The sequence below is a fragment of the Styela clava genome, chromosome 3 (assembly GCF_964204865.1).
Source record: "Styela clava chromosome 3, kaStyClav1.hap1.2, whole genome shotgun sequence".
Lineage (NCBI taxonomy): Eukaryota > Metazoa > Chordata > Ascidiacea > Stolidobranchia > Styelidae > Styela > Styela clava.
In genome coordinates this window covers 18,151,711-18,172,947 of record NC_135252.1, presented here as the reverse complement: position 1 = coordinate 18,172,947, position 21,237 = coordinate 18,151,711, and the positions used below count along the sequence as shown (strand labels likewise).

The following is a 21,237-nucleotide window of genomic DNA, read 5'->3' as shown; positions in this document are numbered from 1 at the left end:
TATATTTACTAACCAAGCTGCGGTCTCACAAGTATAGTTAAAAGCAAATTACCGTTACAGACTAATATTATTGTGGTAATTTAGATTTCATATGATAATTCATCACTTAATTATTGATCTTGTGGAAAGACTATAGCAACTTTTGAATGCAAAATTTAAAATAAAAAAATAAACGTAATATAGAAACTAATGCAGAATCCTTGAATGTTGCGGTAAATATCTTGACATGGGCAAAAATAGGTAAAACTTTAGGACGTGTAATTTCAGTGATTACGATTCAGATAACTATATATAACATCATTAGTCCATCACCAAGCTTAAATTAGCTCAAATTAATGAGTGACATCAGTGTTCCTTACCCACCGTTCTGCAATATTTCTGCTCCAAATTTTACGGGGGCCAGCATCAGGATATAAAAATAGAAATTATTCGAACAACTATTGATACTCAAACATCAAAGAAACCATTGAGTCTGAAGGGATTTGCGTTTCCATTAAAAAGAAACGTAAATTGTATAAAACTCAATTTAAAAGGGCAACAATATTTCTCGCCATATATTACCATACCACACACACACACACAGATCAGATAAAACTTACAGATATTTAATTAGGACTTCGATAATTGTGGTAATAAAAGTTGTATTACTTTGATAAATTTGAAGAAATTTGGGGTAATATTGAATGTACTTGGGAGTTTATTGGGCATTTATTTAACTAATATCAAAAAAGATTACCAATCATTCTCCACATGCCAACTACCGTCTGAAAATATTACCCATTATAATAAATCTTTTTAGACTATTCTTAGGAATATTGTCAAATAATTTTCACTTCCATAGATCATAAACATTCCTGGCTATATGTACGTACCTCATTAGGATGAGAGAATATACCCACCAAAATTTTAAAAGGCTGCTAGAGCATCAGGTTTTATTATTTAAGCTTGAAAATTTCTAATTACATAAGCTATGCGATTATCTCATTTCTCTCTATTCCATTTATAACTATGTTATTGTAGCAAATCCTCTATCCTCCTTCGTATGTTATAGCCCATAGGTGTTGCAAAATCCATAAATTCGCTCTCATATCATAGATAAAAATAGACCTTAAAATGATGTATAATGATTGATTGGTATTATATCTCATCAAAGAACCCCTACAACCGTGGTCTACAGTGTAGACTCTACACCACTTTTTTTGCATCTGACACGTGAATTGACTTGTTAATTGTACACCCATCGTATATGTATGTGTATCCCTTTTTTAAAATATTCACATAAATATATATAGGCTTACCATACGTCCCGCTTTAGGTGGGACAGTCCCGCTTTTCAGCGTTTTGTCCCGCCGTCCCGATAAGTCAGCCAAAAGTTCCGCTTTTCCAGCATAATAAACAAACATGTTCTCGTTGCTGTTGTTTCTGTGTAGCGCAGCGCTAGCCTACTTACTGAAGGTGAATGCGTTCGTTTCCCGCTAAATCCAATTGATGGCAGACGTATCGCATGTAAAACCAATACTAATTAGTCTAAATTCGAATTATTTGTACCGGTATCGTTAACGTCAATTCCTTCCTATTTTTCGAACCGAACCCGATATTTTGACAGAATATGCGCATGAAATTTTAATAACAATATGGTCAATAAAGAGAGCCGAGACAGCTTTAAATATAGGAATGTAGGCCTATGTAATAAAATCGGAAAATGTGAAGTTATAAAATCACAGCCAAGGGGTCGTTGTCTTTCGAGGCGTCCCGATTTGGAGTCACAAAAATATGGTAACCCTATATATATATTAATGAAATATTTGTAATACATTTGGGGATCAATAGTCTACTAAATTGTTGTATGTATATGATTCTGCATTTACTAATGTTTACTTGACAATCTTAATCATCGTTGCAGCTATCTCTGCATGAGGGTCTTTACATGCACCTAGCGACGGCAGTCACACAATTACAATTAGTTACAGTATGTTTTCGATATTTGAAATGTTATTTGTTATGTCACTACGTTGTGCTGAGAAATGAAAGATGATGGTTGTTTATCGAGAAAGATGTATGGATTCTTCCACATTACAGTGCTTACGCAAGAGACATTATTTGATTGACACAAACCGGTCACGCAAACTTGTCTCTAACCGTTTATCCTCCAGAATGCATTGTAGCTACATAATTCAAGTTTCGTGCAAACTATTTTTCAGCTGACGAATGAACACCTACCTACCTCTACACCTGTTATTTCCTATGTGCGTGCATTAATAAAAGAAATTAAAGATTAAACACGTTTATATGCCTGAAGCATGCAAATAGTTACTCGTGGACATGTTCAACATACATGGTTTGTTTATAATTTCGAAAATTTGAATCCTATTCGTGAGGTGACTCTCTATTGCACACAATATTCGACAATGGTATATATTGTAGAGTTGCACATTCAAAATGAAATTAAATCCTAACGCAAGTATAACAAAAGTGAAAATCAAATCACTACCAATTGAAAACTGATATAACAAAAGAGAGAACTTTCCTTCAATACTAACATGCATGGAACGCCAGTATGAAAAGGTTGTTTATTTAAATTACATGAAAAATAAATTTGCTCTTGCTACATGATATTTCCAATTTGTGAGTTTTCACATGATCTCACCAATGCTCTACTTTTCATCGGTAAGAATACGACTGTTACAGACCTCAAATGGCTATAATAAAAATTGACATATAAATTAGATTTTCTCGCTCATGTCGATTAACAGAACATGAACTCACTTATTTTATGCAGAATTTATCACAAAACAATTTTTACCTAATATTTGCTGATCAGAATATTTGATATTTCCACATTTCGCTTTTGTGTCAGGTGTTAATTAAGGGGGGTTATTACAGGGTTGTACAACAGGCTGTCCGCAGGCCACAACTCAGCCGGTTAAGCAACTTGGATTTTTTCCCATAAAGTAGAAAATTCTAATAAGACTGTTTATGTTCATAAAGGTGCTCACATGGGTAAAAAATACATAATATTTGACCAGTCAGGTGAGAGTTGCTCAATTTCTGCCGAAGCTGATGTTAACAAACTATGCATAAATTCGAAATTTCAAGTTTCCCACTAAAATGTTAAATGAATAAAATTTTGCAATATAAGGATTTTTTTGTGGCCTAGATGTCTGAAGTTGGTTATGTGACCCACCGACAAAAATGTTGCGCACCCCTGGGTTACACTATCATTGATCAATATCGTAGAACCAAAATATTTATTTAATTTTTATCCAAAACAAAAGGAATAGATACATTTCATTACATTAACTCTCATAAAACTGTCTCATATTGGCTAATTGCTATCTCGTATGGATTCCATTCTGGAGGATCAGTGATGTCTTCGTAACCATTTGATGCTTCAGCAATCGTTTCATAAGTGTTGATTGACGTATTCAGATGTTGTTGTGTATCTGTAGTACCTGTTTTATTATGAATTTGAATCAAGGAATTGGATATTCAAATATATATGTTATATCTATTTAATATCTTTAATTTTATTGTTTTATCTATGAACAAGAGTCCACTGGAAGTTTATATATAATTAAACCTCCTATATAATTTAACCTCCTCTCGACAATCATTCACCATTGAAAATTTCAAAGCAATTCCGTTTCTTGTATTTAAAAATTATCATATATTGCGACTTTCTACATAATAAAATGATTAAATTTATCGAAGTAAGGTGTTGAGAACCGATTTTTCTAATTTAAGAGTACATATTGCCATCAAAAGTCCTGTCGTACATATATGAAAGAACTTGAAAGTTTTGATTTGAAACAATGCGATGTCCTTTCAATTTAATTACGCATGTTTTATTTAATTCATATTAATTTTGTAAATACATGATCTATATACACCTAAATCGAATCCACCAAAAGTAAAGTTGGCATTTACCTGCTGATACATGTTCTATTTTTTCTTGTTTCGAAACGTTCAATGAAATGCTTGATATTGCTTCATGGACTTTGTTTTCCCTTTCATTATTTCGATGTCTCACATAACATAGACACCCAACAGCAGACAGAATAGCAACTATTCCTCCGGCTACCACTAAGATGATATCTGTATGAAAAGTAAATCATAGCCGTCAAGTATAGCCATATGAAATTTAAAGAATCGAAAGTAATCTTCAAAGCTTTTAAAATAAATCCTCGATCTGTCACAAACTTCTATGTATTTTGTATATTTATTTAAACAAACTTTAACAATAATATCGAAACCTCAAGTGATCAAACTTTACCTTCACGCTCATGCATACAAAGAAATAGTTTTCATGATCAATCTATTGCGTCACCATTTGTGTTGAAATCTAATTTAGCTGAGTATGTTAATATGGAATGTATAAAACATTGAGATCGCAAATTTACTTTGATTGTTATCTGGGACAATTTTTGCGATTCAAAGCTCATTTAAAAAAAAAGGCTCAGCCCACCCAAACGCTGATAAAATAAAGTTTGAGTTAAAAGAATTATTTGATTCGTTGTGTGCAATGAAAAGGTTTATTTGTGTGCTTCAAGGGTTTGTGAGTCTAGATGTCTGAGATTATTCACATGGCTCGCCACCAGAAAATAATTGTGTGGTGTTTGCAAGAAATTCCAATGTGAATTTTCAATTTCTGCAAAAAATCTTCCACTTTTGACAAAGAAACCAAAAGTTAAATTTGTTTAATCGCCTGCAAAAGGTTTCCCGATCCAGAGTCCTTCACTAGCACCGAATGAAACACTTTCTTTCGTAGGTGTAGAAGTCACAAGAAATATTCTGCAACATACAACAGTGTCATCTAGTTAGTTCAAGTATTACAGAATATATTGTTTATATTTGAATTTTTTTTTAAAGTATGGTTTTAAAGATTTTTTTATCTGCAGCTGATATGCATATATATATATATGTATCTATATCTTATTTCATAACTAAATAGCACTAAAATCTTGCAATACATCTGGGGTATTTAAAACATAGTGCGTCCAACTTATTGTACCTTTATTTATAATATATTTAAAAGAACGTGAGAAAAGTAGGGCAGGTGGGACTCGGCATTTTTGGATATCCATACAGAAGCAATGAAGTGTACTATTCGAGAAACGAAAACTTTATTCTCGTACCTGTAACTTTCAGAGAGTGACAATCTCTTGTTATATGCAGTATACGTATTATTTGAATTATTCCCATTACCACTGTTGTTTTTTCCGCTGATGTCACACCTTGTTTTTACTTGATCTCCAAGAATCAGACTTATTTTCGAACGATTTCGCCCGACGCTTTAAAATGGAAAATATTTATTACATTTTGGCACGGACGTAGTTGATTGTATATATATGCTTGATCCTGTTTACCAAAAAATATTTTTTGATAGTCGGGATTTTAATGAATGTAATTATTAACAAATTTATTTAGGCAAAGATATTTGATTGAATCGTATACGAAACAACCCATCAGAAATTTTGTGTTCGGAGTGTTGCAGGATATAATATCAAATTGTCATTATGTGTAATTGATATGTTAAGCCTACATATGCCTAATTTACACAAATTCGAAACTGAAAATCAGGAAGAATATATATTTTGGCAAGAGGGAACAAATTCCACAAAATAAGTTTCCATAATCTTAACATAATGTCCTATACTGTTGAAAACGTTCATGCATGAATCCTACCTAGTTCTGTTCAAAGCCATTGCAATATATTCATCTTCGATTTCTAAATTATTCAGTTTATCCATACGTGCATTGTTGAGATCAGGCCTAGTGTTGCTTCTTTTGTTGACTTGTACGATGATAAAGTAACAGCTAATAGTGTATCATAACATGGTGATCAAAAATTAGAATTTAGCAGAATTTATGAATAGATATTACTATCATTGCAATGTATTACAACGGAGACGTACAATTTTTTGCTTATTTCCCTGCCAAGTAGTATTTGTTTGATGATTGATTGAGGTCAACCCGTTACTGATATTTTAAATCCCGTATAGCAGCATAATTCGCCCAAAAGCAAACGTCAGACATTTGACTTATTGTCAATTTGCATCTCTATTCGGGCCACTAAAACAACTTTTAATTTGGCGAGAGACATCAAGTATATAATTAAATCACCTTATAGGACCATTTGTTTCATCTGGAATGTTAATTGAAAATCCAAATATTCCAGAATTAGTAATATCACCTTTGGTTGTTGGTGCCTGAATGTTGGAGGGTGCTGTAAATTACAAACAACAGTGAAAAATTCATTTCTGTTTCTATTCTTATATATTTTTACGCGTATGAATAGTGCGATTGAATAAAGTATTATTCTGCGCTACTTGAGTGCGGTATTTTTTTAAATTGTGTTCTGAATTTTTATAGAATGGGACCTAATTCGCAATTGTAACAATCGATTAAAAGCGTTAAACGGTCCGTCAAAGAGCTCAAAAACATATGCCAATGACATAATAGTCTGAGAACAAGAGTGGTATTTGGTAATAATTATGTTTCATTGTGATATCAAATTACAAAAGCCTGAAACGAATTCGTAGAGTAACTAGGGAAAAATCTGAATTACCATTAGTGTCGGTGGCACATTCCCCCACCGCCTCTGACTCTGGTCCAAACTCTGCACAAGTTTTTGCTTGAATAGAGACATTGTATTTTCTATTAAAAGTCTTCGGAGGAACATATGAGGTTTTCTCGGGTAATAGAAATATTTCATTTGTTTTAAAATCATCTTCATAGTATGACGACACTATGGCTTTTGTTGAGTTGACAACGAGCTAAAATATTATGATTAGTTTTTAGGCAAATTGTTTTGACAATTTATGTAACGTTATTCTCTATTTTTCGGCAACAAACATAGTCCTAAAGATAGAGTAGATTTTAAAGAGTTGTATATTTCAAAACAATTAAACTGAAATTAAACTTTGAATTTCTAAACTTGAAATTCTAAAAGAAATGACGTTCTCATTTCACATGATGGTCTCTACGTTTAAACACAAAGTGATAAAAAATCGTCTTATCAAGTGCGCTAACTCATTCACACCGTCAGTAGACAGAATACAAACCCTGAAGCCGGATATATATTCCGGGCTCTTTACTGCCGACCACGAAACATTGCAACAACCGCCATAAGTCATCTCCAAACTTGGATTTGTAACAGGACCGGGTAGACCTCCAGTGGTTCCATTTGTGGTTATTGCGTAATCGCTGCGGCAAGTTGATGGATTTGTTAAGCATGGCTCAATCTAAAAGTTTAGAGTCAGATATTTTTAATTTTTCATACGGCCATAGGCGTTTGCAACAGAGAGATTTTAGTCTATTCAAAATTTATAAATCCAATATACCAAAAAATTACCTTGATAATATAAAATGTTGATGGTTGCAGCCCTGTCACGATGGACGTCATGGAGACATTATTCGGCGTCGTTAAGAAAACTTTAAAATTGTTGCTGTTGATAGGATCCATAATCTGAAATCTATAATAGAACGATATTTGATTGTTCATTAAACAAGTCGGTAGACGCCCGGGATCTGCCCTAATACATGACGCGGCCCGCGTATCAGCAAACCGTTACCAAACACGCAATATTGCACCTATAACGACAGCGTATTTCTCAACGACAGAGAACTGGAAAACGAAACTGCCAGTTCATTTTTGGTGTTGCGCGTCACCCAGGTATTCTCGGGTGAACGGTTTACTGTGTTTAAAAATCAATCACGTTCATTAAAATTCCCATGGCTTACCCAGTTTATGAATTAAATAGATGAACAACGTCTTCTTGTAATAAGTATTTACTTTTGCGGGGAGTTTTAATTTTCGAGGTAGTTTAACAAATAATGGCAACAAATTTAAGAAAAAACTGAAATTTTGAATACTGTATCAGTATTTTAGAAAGAGATATTTATTTTAGCTAGATTAGATATTTTATTAGTAGCAATAATTTAAAATTAGATTTTTTAAAAATAAACCGCAAATTTATCAATGATCGGCGCGGTTTTTCGCTGATGCCATGGAAACGAAACAACAAACTGGTCGGTGAAACGCACAGTACTCACAGCAAAACCCCCGGAATATTTCAACCGGAAGGGCCTCCAAGAGTGGAGATCTAATAAGCATAGATGATATTTAGTTTTGAGTGGTTTTTTTCTGCTATCATGATATTGGCAGTAATCATTTAAAATAACTTGGATATTTTAAAAACATACCGCAAGTTCAGCATTTAACATGTTAGCCCAAGTAAAACGTTAATCAGCTTCAGTTTCTTCCTTTTTAAATCGTGATTTTACGTGAGATTTTTTCTATTTCTGGAATAAAACATCTTTTCGTATTTTGTGCCGCTAAATACCTGTGTTCGATTCCAACTCCACGAACATGTGGCATCCAAGTGATCAATAAATTGGAATTGCAAGGTGACGAAGTGATGTTTGTGATTGATGGTTGACTTGGAACTGTGAATATGTCATTAAACCTGTATTCATCAAAACTGTTACATGTTTATATATCTTTTTATCACATAACAGAATTGCAGATTTCATTATAAAAGAAGAGTTAAGAAATATCGAATGAATAAATGGTTTCTTGTGCCCTATAAAGCCGAACTATTTGCTTAATATACAATTTATTTATAAATTTATACATCCATGCACAACATCTTTCCTTTTCGCAACTTTTATATTGATTAGGTGAAATAGTCAAGTAATGCCAAATGAACTTGTTCATCTTACTCCATAAGAGCAATTTATTGGTTTATTATTTTATTTATATATGTGTGCATTCTGTGTCAAGCCACTCACCTTTTACATTGAGAATTCGTGTAACCTCGTAAACAGTTTGTCCAACTTTATTCGATGCGGAACATTGGTATTGTCCTTCGTCTTTAATTGTCAATTGTTTTGGATTTAAAACTAAACTTTGTCCAACTTTAGCTTGGTTATTAATTGATGTTGGAATAAGTGCAGTTTTTCCTCTCATCCATTTAACAGTCGGCGGTGGAAACCCAGATGCCATGCACGTTATTTCTTTTTCCCCAGAATAGGAATTAGCAATGAAGTTCGATATTGATATCTGCATATCGTGAGTTTTAACTGAAAAATTTTCAATAAATACGAATACAGGATGACCTGAGAGTTTTAATCAAGCAATTTTCAAAGAATTTTATGAAATATAAATTTTAGTACCCAAATCTATTTGATGTATTTTGAATATAAATCGTATTTTACATGATAGAGTAAACTGCTAGAATACCCAAATAAATTAATTTGGAAACAATAAATGGAATAAAGTTCCAAATAATTTGCCACATTATACCTTGTTCGCAGATGTAGTAATGCTTGTCAGTACAATGTGTGGTTCTCGATTTGTAATCTTTCAATGATAGTGAATAGCAACTAGAACCAGAATTATGATTTAACCAGAGCTTATCATCAGTTCTGAAATGATTAAATATCATGAACATTTTGGAATATTCAAAAATTGATATATATATTTGATTTTACCAGATACAGTCAATTTTCATTTTTGATATTTACTTACTCAGAATTCAAATGAGACTTGATGATATTATTTGTGGTCGATGAAAATTTCAAAACTCGCGATCCAATATTCGCGCAAATTGTACGAGCTGTTCCATAAGTAACTTTAATGGGAGGTCTTCCAATTGCTTCCAGTCTGTATATATTCTGAGAAATTGTTTTTGGAAACACTACAAATAAAATGAAAATGTAAGCGAGAATGGTTGTTGGTTCTGTTTCACCTACAAAAAATATTATATGTTAACTAGAATTATTATTTTGATCAAATATAGTGGTTCATATATCTGGAAAATAACAGTGTTAAATTGAATATACCCAAAAATGTCCTTACATTCTGTAATTTTTTTATGATCTTTGTTACAGTTTATATCAATACTATTCACTAAATATAATCATACTACCGCTGGTATCCAAATAAAGATTAAAATGGAGAATCAGGGAGCATAATTGCAACTATTTCCGAAGCTTAAGCGCGCCTCCCGTTCTGAACAAGACCCCGTGCCAACAGTTGCATACATATATCTGGTATTTTACGAGATATAATAAGCTACTGTTATTTAAAGGAACCGGAATCTTTTCGGTACGAAGTTGCATACGCAATGTATTAAAATTGGATGAGGTAGGCCCAACCTGGTAGGGTATCATATTTGGAAATTATTTTATAGAAAATATTGTATTTTCAGCGTTTTGTGCAAAGTTAGACTTTTTTAACTTTACAGTTTCGAGTTGGCAATTACCTATTTCCGTAGTATTGAAACCGAAGTTATTTCGTCGTTAAATATACTAATGAAGCTATTGGAGATATTTTGTTTCTCTGACAAATAGAACCAGAAAGAAATTGCTTTTCCGACCTTTAATGCATACAACCCCTTTGCGGTAACTTGAAGCATTATCAGATAGTTTTCCGTTCCTGCCAATTGCCAGATAATTTTCTCTCCTTCCCCCATTTGGTTCTCCGGAATTCCTGCAAAGTATCAAATAGAGTAGAAACTAATAGAGGAAGTTTTAATTTTTGATAAAATTTGTAAAAATAAATGTGTTCAAAGTCAATTATAAAAATGTTTTTTTCTCCTATGGCCGAGGACAATGGCTAGCAATGATTGACAGCAGCATTATTATCACCATTTAGGATTTGATTTACTTTTACGACTTTTGTTTATTGACAAATGAAATATTGCAAAATATATTTCGCAAAAACAATGGGGAGATTGTATAGAAGAAAATAATTTACCAAGAAGTAATCGATGCTGAAGATCCATCTATCCATTTCCATTGTCCTTCTGATGCTTCATCTGTTGCTCCAATCCAATAGAAATTAGTTGCTCCAGGACTACAACATATTGATTTTTCTTATTTTATATCAGTCATATAAATATATTGTCATGTATTATGGCATTTAACGTATCTCAATAAATACACGAGATTCATTATATTGGTAAGAAAATTGCAAACGCAATGGATGGACAAAGTTTTAATTTTAATTGATGCAATACATCAACTTGAGTATTGATGAAAAGTTTTGTAGTACTAATATATTATTGAATTAATCTGAGTAATTAATCATACCACGGGCTAAAATTAAACAAAAAAAAAGAGATTGAGATACTTCATTGATACTAAAACTCCGGTTACAGAAGAGATTACAAAAAAAAACGTTAAATTGAAATATAATGATATTTGGAAAAAACTTCTTAAAATTATTTCTTCTAATTTTCAAATAATTTTTGCAGAAGAAACCTCTTACTCATTGATTACATTAATTGAAGCATTATTAAAAAAAAATATGGTGAAATGCAGCTTTTTTTCATAGACTTGACATGTGTTATTTAATTATTAAGTGCAACTCAGGTGAAATTAAATTATCAAGTACTAATCTGCAAATGCCATGGGCAAAAACTAGCAAACTTTATCAGTTGCTTTAAAAAAATCCTCGCTGCCTATACAATATTCGTTTTCACAACAAAAATATTGTGTTTAGGCGACGATAGTAAGTGTCCTAATGAAATAGGTCGTTACCTTTTGACTGTGTTAATAACATCATATTTTACAGACCCATCATCAAGTTGAACAAGACTTGATCCTTTATTCTTACAAAAGGATATTGCCCCCTGCCATGTAGAACCAATGTTGTAAAATGTTAGTTTATAAAAAGGCCTGTTTACAGTCTTCAATAGTCCTGAAAACAATATTCATTCATCATAAATGTTATCTGGGAATGATAATAGAATAACATTTGACGCCAAGAATCCCATGAGAGATATTATTGTAAATAATTACTTCGTGGCCCAATCTAAAATAAATGCCTATTTCACATTGTGAATGTGATCGCGCGTATTCACTAATCACCAAGCAAATTGGGACATTGCTTAATGCATACAACCGAAAGTTGTAGTTGATTAACAAAATAAAGAAATTGAATACCTGCATTAGACGTTGCAAGAAATGTTAAGAGAGCAAACCAGCAATTGCACTCGGGCATTTTTGTTGCGTCAAATAGTCACCATCAAGAACAATAGAATATATCTTTAATAAATCTCTCAAACAGAAATCAAGCTATATAATTTAGTTATGCTATTTACAATAGAACCTTATATCAGCATTATCATAGCTCAATTATATTAAAATGATATGATGCCACCACTTATAATACTTAACTCCCAACATGACACAATGTATGTATATGTTTCACACCCCACGCACCACGGCTTTGACAACATTGAAAGATTCCTGGTTGTGTATACAAACTACCTGATGAGTCTACGTAGGTTACTTCAACAACAAGCATTCGATATCAAAAGTCCTATTTCATCATTTCAATATGTTAGATAAGTGAAATAAGAATATCGACATTAACCGAATATTAGTAAAAAATATGATTTATCAACATTAAAATGATATGATGTTAGAAATTTGTATTATCAAATAGCGGAGCTTCATTTTAAACAAAATATTTATGTTTCAATACGTCGACTGGAGTTAAACCATAATTTATTTTTGTTTAATATGGTAGATTGTTTGACGCTGAACTTTATCTATCCACTATCTTTTGCATAAGCTTGTCAAAAATAAGTAAAAGAGAACTTTTAAATATATAAACTACAATACAACCAAACAATTGTGGTATTGTTGTTAACATTACTAACCAAACTGCCACCTTACACAAGGAGGCGTAAATCTTCACATTTAATTAAGAGTTCTCCGTAAACTACAACAAGAAATTATTAATGTGATAATTTTGATTCAATATGTAAATATTCATTACTTATTATTTAATCATTGGTTTCTCAATACCTCTTTCTTGGATATCGTGGCAAATATCTTGACATGGCCAGGTTCAGATATTTATTTTCGTCATGCAAAATAAAATATATATACGATATGAAATAAATAAAATGCAAATAACAAATTACAAAAACGGATATCGGCTTGTTGCAGTAGACGAGGGAGCGAAAAGGAGTCACCCAATAAGCGAAACCTTGTAGCTGCATTGAAGCAGCAAATATAGCAACCGAACAACTCAATACACGTTTTGTAAACGGTAGGCCCTCAAAGATTTTTACATTTTTCATATTAAAACGTGCTAGAATTACCAATCAAGTATACCTGAAATGGATTCTAGGCCTCTTTCCGCGTTAGGCGATATCGCTATTCTTCCTACCGTGGTGGGCTGTTGAATCAGAATTTCCAAAAAATTTTGTCCCAGCCGTAGTAAAAAGACCGTTTTGGATCGGCCCGCCCATAAGTGGGTACCCTGTGTCACATGGGTCATGACTTAACTCTAGATTATTAATTACATGCCCCTAGGCCCCTTCCTAAGGTCCCAAATGCAAGCCAGAATGATCCGTCCTGAACCATCATCGTGAAAATGACAAAAATTATTTTGGTTGAGCATGCCTGATCGTAACTTCTTGGTAATGATTACTCTACGCCGTCCGAATGTATGATCTAGTAATAATAGGTTATTGTCTCATCTGATCGAGAGAATACGTCACATATATAGAAAAAGGTAGTCATGGGTTCTGGAATTTGAGTATTTATATGAGGTTAGAATGTATAGCTACATAACCAGATGTAATAAATCGTTCAGATAGGCAAGATCAGATGTATAGAACCCTATATTGACCATTCCACCTAGGAATTATTGCTTTCAAGTATATAATATCAACGAAGGAGATATTGTAACGACCACCTGGGTTTATTCAGTCGTTCAAGACACATTGAAAGCTGAGAATACCTCTATGACGTCACAGTTGAAAAACGGAGAGCCGACAGTCTCTGCATCTTTTGAAGACAATATATCCCATCTTATTCCGATTCAAAATGTCACTAAAGACTTGTTTGAAAGGACAGATAAAACGCATTTTAGAAAAGTAAGCAAATCGTTTTCATCACATCTTTATATATTAAAGTGATGCAGAATAATAAAAAAATTTATTTTTGCCCCACTGCAATAGAAACATAGCCAGTTATCACTCTCTTGAATGAACTAACATGAAAAGACCGAAAGATACATAAATAGTGTATTTGGCATAAATACCAGAAAACATATGACATCATGTCGTAGTAAAAATCGAGCTGTGTTACGACTTTCACGATCGATATCTCGTGTCTGGTTTGGATTCAGCTTGTCAGTCTTGTTTCTTTGGAAAAATGACGTAAAATACTATTCACGGAAATAGACAAGTAGTTGTTATCGTTAAATATTTACTAAGTTTGATACAATCATATAAAAAAGGAAAAGACAACAAAAGAATACGGAATAAACTGGAAATGCCACAAAGACTATGGGAAATTACTGAAACATTTTCCTAATTAGACTCAATCATACAAAAGAGAACAGCAAAAGTTTCAAAATGAATTACAGGATACCACGATTACTATGAAATATTAGACATTTACTTAAACTCAATCATACAAAGTATTGACAACATGAAAATCGAAATTAACCTCGAGATGCCACAATGATTATGGCATATAAGATGACTCGACAGCGACACCTGTAAAAAGTATATGCCTCAATGATAACGAAGAATTGCGATATAACGCTGACTAAGCATACATAGTACACCAAGATAGTGTGCCCGGCAACGAGATTTTGGCTGCGAGAATCATCTTTAATGACATTGATTGACGATAACTGATATTCGTCCAGAGATGATAGAGACTTCTGGATGCCAATGCTGGTCGGGGTGGTTGAAGAGAGATCCAGAGCTAATTTGTTTTATATGTTGTTCAATTATAGCCGGTATTTTCAGGCGCAGTGTCTTTCAAATTGTGCTCTAAAGTATGGAGACTAAATTGGATATGTAGTGTTCTGTTAAGTTGGATGCTGAAGAAGTACATATTGCTCGACGATCGGCTGGACTTTTACATCTTGGGTGTTCGGAAAGAACATCGTTGATATTGGATATGAAACTTTGTCCTTCTTTGAATCAACTGACAGACAGATTGATGTTATGAACAGATTTTATGAGTTCAGCTGACAGATTCAACCCCAGTTGATTCACCATTCTATTTTCAGAGTGTCCACTATAATAGGCTATAATATTATTTACACTAGTCAACTATATCTGCAAACTTAATACAACCAAAAACGCCATTACAAAAAAGAAATAATTGGAAAAAATATAAAATATATTGATAAAAAATAATATAATTTTGTTGAAAATAAAATAAATATTTGTCATCTGGCCATCATATAATTCATTTAATTACACCACCACCAAGAGTGACTCATTCATCTTGTTCACTAATTGATGATATCTTTACAAATTTTCCAGCTTCATTATTCTAAGTGACATTGGTGAATATTAACCACAATTCCACAAAGTTTCTTCTCTATATTTTAAGGGGGTCAATATCAAGATAATGATATATGAAAATATCATTGAAATCCGATTGTTGCGAAATTATAGAATCATCAATATTCAACATGGAACAAATAAAACTTATAGATATTTTATTAGGACTCTATTAAACTGAGGTAAAACTAGTTGTATCACTTTGATAAATTTAAACAAATTTGCGATGATATTGAATGTACTTGGGATTTTATTGGACATTTACCTTATATCGAAAACGAAAGAATATCTCCAAATAAATTGTAAGAACTGACAATGGATCGGAAGTATGTGATCCAGTGTACATCAATTATATTAACAATTATTTTATCTTCGCATGCCAACTACAGTCTGAAAATATTCCCCATTATATTAAATCTTTTTTGACTAATTTCAAAACCCAGTAGAAGAATCTTTCCTTCGTGGACCAGAGACATTTCATGCTACCAAAAGATGGGGCATTAGGATATGTAAATATATCTAACAAATGCGCCCGATATAGTGTATCCTATATAGCAGGGGTCCGCAAATACGGGGTCGCAAACCAATGGGGTCGCGGAGCTGTCCACGCTGGGTCGCAAAACAATTTAAATTTACCATAAATATAAGCATCGAGTCTGTGTATCGAATTTAGCTATACCAACTTTATAAAACTCCAATTATATTTATGGATTTTCCCCCGAGTTTAGACTTACTTATTTTCTGCCGTAACATTGGCCAATCAGCATAAGTGCAGAATTTGACAATAAACGTTTTAAATTTAAGTTGATATTAAATTTAAAAATAAAAGTGATGTTATTCAAGTAACTTATTTCTTACTTTTAGCCTACTGCGATTTTGTAGTCGATTTTGAAAACCCGATCTCACATAAATGTAAAAATGGCTGTAAAAGCTTTTTTTTGCAATGCCGGGTTATTCAGATAACAGTATTGTCCAAAAGATTGCCAAAGTAGCTAACCTATAAATCGCAAAGACTCTTTTCAACTCATTATTGTTTGAAATTTCAATCAGCTAAAGATGTTGTTAGGACACTGTCCGTCTTTTGCGTCACGTTTCTGCGGACCGGTAGTAACCTTTCCGCGGACCGGTGATGGGCCGCGGCCAGTGGTGCCGACCACTGATTTAGTCATTCGGACAGATTTTCATGGTTGTGAATATTACCTCGTTTTGTCGGTTTTCGCGTGTTATTTGTTATATTTTAGTCGTGTTTTGGTAATGATAAGTCCTAAACTCGCAAAATCATTTTTGAAATAAGTAACAATAATTTTGCAATGGTAGAGTGTAAAGAGGAAGAATTCAAGAGATCAAAAGTCGGGGAAACATTTGTTACTTAGTTGTTCGCATTGTTATATCCTACTACGTAGACTTTGGGTTCTCAAAGTGCTCTGTACGGAGCCTCAGGACACCGTTAAAGACACTTAGGGCCTCCGCGAGCTATTCGTTCACTTAAAAACTCTCCTCGACCCACTGCCCTACCTCCACCTACCTACCTATCCTAGACCCACTTACCGACCTCCCTCAACTTTCCTATTCTCGACCCAATACCCTATCTCCCACGACCTTCTTATCCTCGACCCACTGCCCTATTTTGCCAAACCTTTCTCTTCTCGACCTAATGCCCCTTTTACCCCGACCTACCTATCCTCGACCCACTGCCCCTTTTACCTCGACCTACCTATCCTCGACCCGCTGCCCCATCTGCCACAACTTACCTGCCTTCGACCTACAGTGCTATATTACTCAGTACCTGACCTAACGGCGCTTTATCCACGACCCGATTGCCACATTGAACACACCAACTTCCATACGTTATACTGGTCGTGTATGCCAATGAGATGATTCAATCGTACGTCGACAAAACATGATTGACGCTATTCGTATATGTAGGCTGGAATCTCAAATGGTAAACAATAACCATAATTGGCAGTTTAAAAATGTGTTACTAATTGGGCTACTGATGGTATCTCGTTGAGAGAGAGAGAATATTTTGTTTTCCGAATATATCAAAAAATGCAAAATTACAATAAATGGAAAGACCAATTATAGAATATAATCGGGAGGGGGCGGGCAAGACTACAAGGTCAATTTATCCGACCCCTGTTGGGAATGACAGTTTTCTAAATTTTTACAAGCCGTTTTATGCCCTTAATAATTGGCCATGTCGTGAGTCTTGTGACAATATGATGCTGATCCAAAATAATCAATAGTGCTCTGGTACGTATAAAGTAAATTTCTTCATTATTACGTACGAACTGCGTCATTTGCGACCTCATTAAGTTGCTGACAAGATAAGCTCAATTTTGGGACTATACGCTGGATTAAAGAGCAGTTGGCAACGCTAGCTACGACAAAACATTTCATTGCTTAAAAATAGTTTGGAAGGGATTACACTCACTAAGCGACTTATATTTTTGACTGTTTTTGACTTTTCAGCCTTCTCAGTCACGTAAAAGAAATTTGTATATACAACAGAATATGGTAGAAGATTCGTTGAAAAAGACCAAGCGCGCAAATATTTGATTATTTCCCCATCGTTTTACCTTGCACGGAAATACAGGCCACATTGAATGAGCTTCTGAAAAGAAAGTCGGATATGTCGATATCGAATGGCATGTTAAAATTTTAAAAACAGTGACTCCAAACCCGATTCCATCAGTAGCCTAATTAGTAACACATTTTCAAGACACTAATTATGGTTATTGATTACCAATTGAGATTCCAGCCTACATTTACGAATAGCGTCAATCATGTTTTGTCGTTGTACGATTGAATCATCTCATTGGCATATTCAACCAGTATAACACATGGAAGTTGGTCGCGAGATGGTAAAGTTCATTTTGACGATCGAGTCGTGATTGTAGCGTCGTTAGGTTAGGTACTGAGTGGTATAGCGTCGTGGGTCGAAGATAAGTAAGTTGAGGTAGGTCGGGCAGTGGGTCGAGGGTGCGAAGTTTGAGGCATTTAGTGCAGTTGATCAAGGATAGAAAAGTTGAGGGAGACAGGGCAATAAATCGAGGATAAAAAGGTTGTAGGGGATAGGAAAGTTGGGTGAATTAGGGCAGTGGGTCGAGGATAGGGAAATAGGGCGGTGGGTCGAGGATAGGGAAGGTAGATGGAGTTGGAGCAGTTGGCCGAGGCGAGGGAGACAGGGCAGCGGATCGAGAATAGGATAGTGGAGGGAGATAGAGCAGTGGGTCGAGGTTTGAGTTGGGATGACTGTGTAACTTCACTGGCTCTAAAGTCTAACCCAGCGGTCGGCAAACTTTTGTCGTTTGCTGGCCAAAATTAAAGGTTGAAACACTTGCAAGTAATTGGCGGGCCGCACCTATTTTAGAAAGTTAAAAACCAAAGGAATGGCCAATGAATCTCATTTTTTCACCCAGAAATTCAAAGCAGTGCGCGAAGACTGATCATTTGAATATTTTTAGCGTCATTAAACCATTTGCGCTCAGCATCATTTTTTTTTTATGTTCTGTTGCCATTTCTTTAATTATAATCAATTATAGGCTCATTAAACGAGTGATTGTGAATTATATACTTGTTAGGTTATAGTATAATTTAGTTTCTCAAAACAAATTTTGTCACGTAACGAATATATTCTTCAATAAAGCTGTTTTGGTGATATAATTCAGTGAGGCGTCGTGGGCCGAATCCGGCCCGCGGGCCGTACTTTGCCGACCCCTGATCTAAACCCTTCAATGAAAGTTTGATCATTTTATTGTGTCGGCCGATATTTGTCCCATCACTGCATCTAGAAATCACTGATACATTTATGCATAGACCAAATTCGATATGAAAGTATCAAATACAATTGGCTTCATAACTGCAAACTCTCTCTTGACTACGAAACATTGCGATAATCCTAAGTGCTGAAAGAGCAACTCAAAAATACGGTTTCAGTCCATTGCTAGTAGACGGTTTAACAAGTATTTCATGGTTGCCGTAGTATATTAGTCAACTCAAAAGCAAGCAACGATGAACACGATTGAATTGATATGACAAGACATTTTAAATTCTCGAGTCGGCCATGGATTGAGCGATGGGTGTTGCTCGGAAATTTTCTATCCTGAACCCCCTCCCTTTTAAAAAAACATGGCTGCTGCGCCCTTCGTTATAGATAATGTTATATTTTAATCACTACCACGTTTCGACACTATCGTCGCCAAATTTTATTATTGACGTTAATGCTTATTCTCAGATACAAAATTAACCAAGTCAGTTTTGAAGTGAACGAATAGGTCGCGGAGCCCTGAGGCACTTATAGCAATGGGGATCAACCCCCGATAAAAGACTCATCTTCTCACCCTCATCGGATAGAAATACATCACTCAAACCATACATATAAGCGGAATAACAGCGAATAATGTATAAAGATTGGTTTCACGTGTATCTTACAGAAAATCATCCAAAATTCCGTTAAAAACCAATACATTTTTTCCCGCCTCTCATCGTTTTCATACATAAAATACAATTACAGATCAAGGCTAGAGGTAGAAAAATATCTTTAAGTTGCCGTCTTCCGAATTAAACCTCCTCGATTTGATATGTTGTGTATTATACACAAAGCTTATAATTTGCATTAGTCATAATAAACGCTATTATTCACAATTTTATGTGATAAGTTTCATATAATTTTATGCAAGAAAAATTCTAGTGTTAACAATAGTCTTAAAATCGATAACTAATTACATGTTCACCAAATGCTTGGGTCGCGAGAAGTTAAGAAAATTTTTTTTTGGGTTGCGCTAAAAAGTAGTTGCAGAACCCTGCTATATAGCGTTTACGTAAATGGCATTCCCCAACTGTTGGAAAAGTGCCAAAGTTCCATCCGTTTTCCAAGATTGATACAAAGAATATGCAATTATTTTTGAAAAATTTTGCCAATGATACAGGTATGGCTCATATTTTCTTTGTTTAGTTGTATACGCTGCAAAACAATTTGTATCAGGCACCATATGATCATTGTCATATCATGGTTTAAAAGAGACCTCAAAATGATGCTATTGGTGTTAATCTCTAATTGAAGAATCGCCACAACCGGTAGTCTATATCACTTCCTTTGCATCTCTTGTATTCACCTGTTAATTGTACATACATCGTGTATGTGTTTTCTTTTTTAAATTTTTACATATTTTGGAATCATTTTTCTATTGTTGTATGTATCTATTTTTACATTGTTTTACCCCGCGAGCCGCGTTTTTTTTTGTCATGAATATAATTTTAAATATTTTAGAAACATCCACTTGTCGGAAATTATTTCTAATAGATGAAAATAAAGAGTTTGTTATGATCCCACCATGCCTCACAACTTACTTTTAAAAGTTTCATCTTGTGTTGTTCGCGTGCATTCGGCATCAGGTAGTAAATTTTGACAAGTTCGCTTATAATTGCCTTAATATTCTGCATACCATTCTCATTTTTGAAAATATTCCCAATATCACTCTGAACTTGCAAAACTACTCATTGGTATAGGCTGCAAGGGAAATATATCACTCTCATAGTGTTTTTTACCGTGCTATTAAAACGTATTCATCGGAATATCTTGTAACATCATTCATAATCAACCAAAATAAGATTCAAATCTTAATGCAAGTATACGAAAAAGGAAATTGAATCATTACTACTTAGAAACTAATGAAACAAAAGCCAGTACATGCCTTCAATATTATACCATGGATGGAACGGCCGTATGAAAATATTATTTATATAACTTATATTGAAAATAAATTTGCATATACTACATGGTATTTCCATTTTGCAAATTTTCACATGATTTTACCAATGCTCAACCTTTCGTCGAATCGGTGAGCATACGAATGATACAGACTTCAAATGACTATTTAAAAATTGACATATCAATCAGATT

General features: G+C 34.0%; 2 protein-coding genes and 1 long non-coding RNA gene across 3 annotated transcripts; all 3 read right to left on the bottom strand.

Annotated features, from left to right (window-relative positions):
- Nucleotides 1-2,659: 2,659 nt before the first annotated feature.
- Nucleotides 2,660-4,082, bottom strand: LOC144420760 (uncharacterized). Its single transcript, XR_013474725.1, has 3 exons — nucleotides 3,928-4,082; nucleotides 2,910-3,452; nucleotides 2,660-2,732 (listed from the first exon to the last, which is right to left on the bottom strand). It is a non-coding gene; the product is annotated as an uncharacterized LOC144420760 (long non-coding RNA).
- A 538-nt stretch (nucleotides 4,083-4,620) lies between these two features.
- On the bottom strand, nucleotides 4,621-7,233 carry LOC144421117 (uncharacterized). The gene is made up of 6 exons (XM_078111352.1): nucleotides 7,065-7,233; nucleotides 6,569-6,776; nucleotides 6,124-6,226; nucleotides 5,686-5,817; nucleotides 5,136-5,291; nucleotides 4,621-4,791 (listed from the first exon to the last, which is right to left on the bottom strand). The coding sequence occupies exons 1-6, from the start codon at nucleotides 7,134-7,136 to the stop codon at nucleotides 4,698-4,700; spliced, it is 765 nt and encodes a 254-aa protein (XP_077967478.1). The 5' UTR covers nucleotides 7,137-7,233; the 3' UTR covers nucleotides 4,621-4,697.
- Nucleotides 7,227-12,124, bottom strand: LOC144420899 (uncharacterized). The gene is made up of 9 exons (XM_078110735.1): nucleotides 11,953-12,124; nucleotides 11,548-11,707; nucleotides 10,763-10,861; nucleotides 10,383-10,495; nucleotides 9,533-9,701; nucleotides 9,308-9,429; nucleotides 8,794-9,084; nucleotides 8,346-8,448; nucleotides 7,227-7,475 (listed from the first exon to the last, which is right to left on the bottom strand). The coding sequence occupies exons 1-9, from the start codon at nucleotides 12,008-12,010 to the stop codon at nucleotides 7,316-7,318; spliced, it is 1,275 nt and encodes a 424-aa protein (XP_077966861.1). The 5' UTR covers nucleotides 12,011-12,124; the 3' UTR covers nucleotides 7,227-7,315.
- Between the last annotated feature and the right edge of the window lie 9,113 nt (nucleotides 12,125-21,237).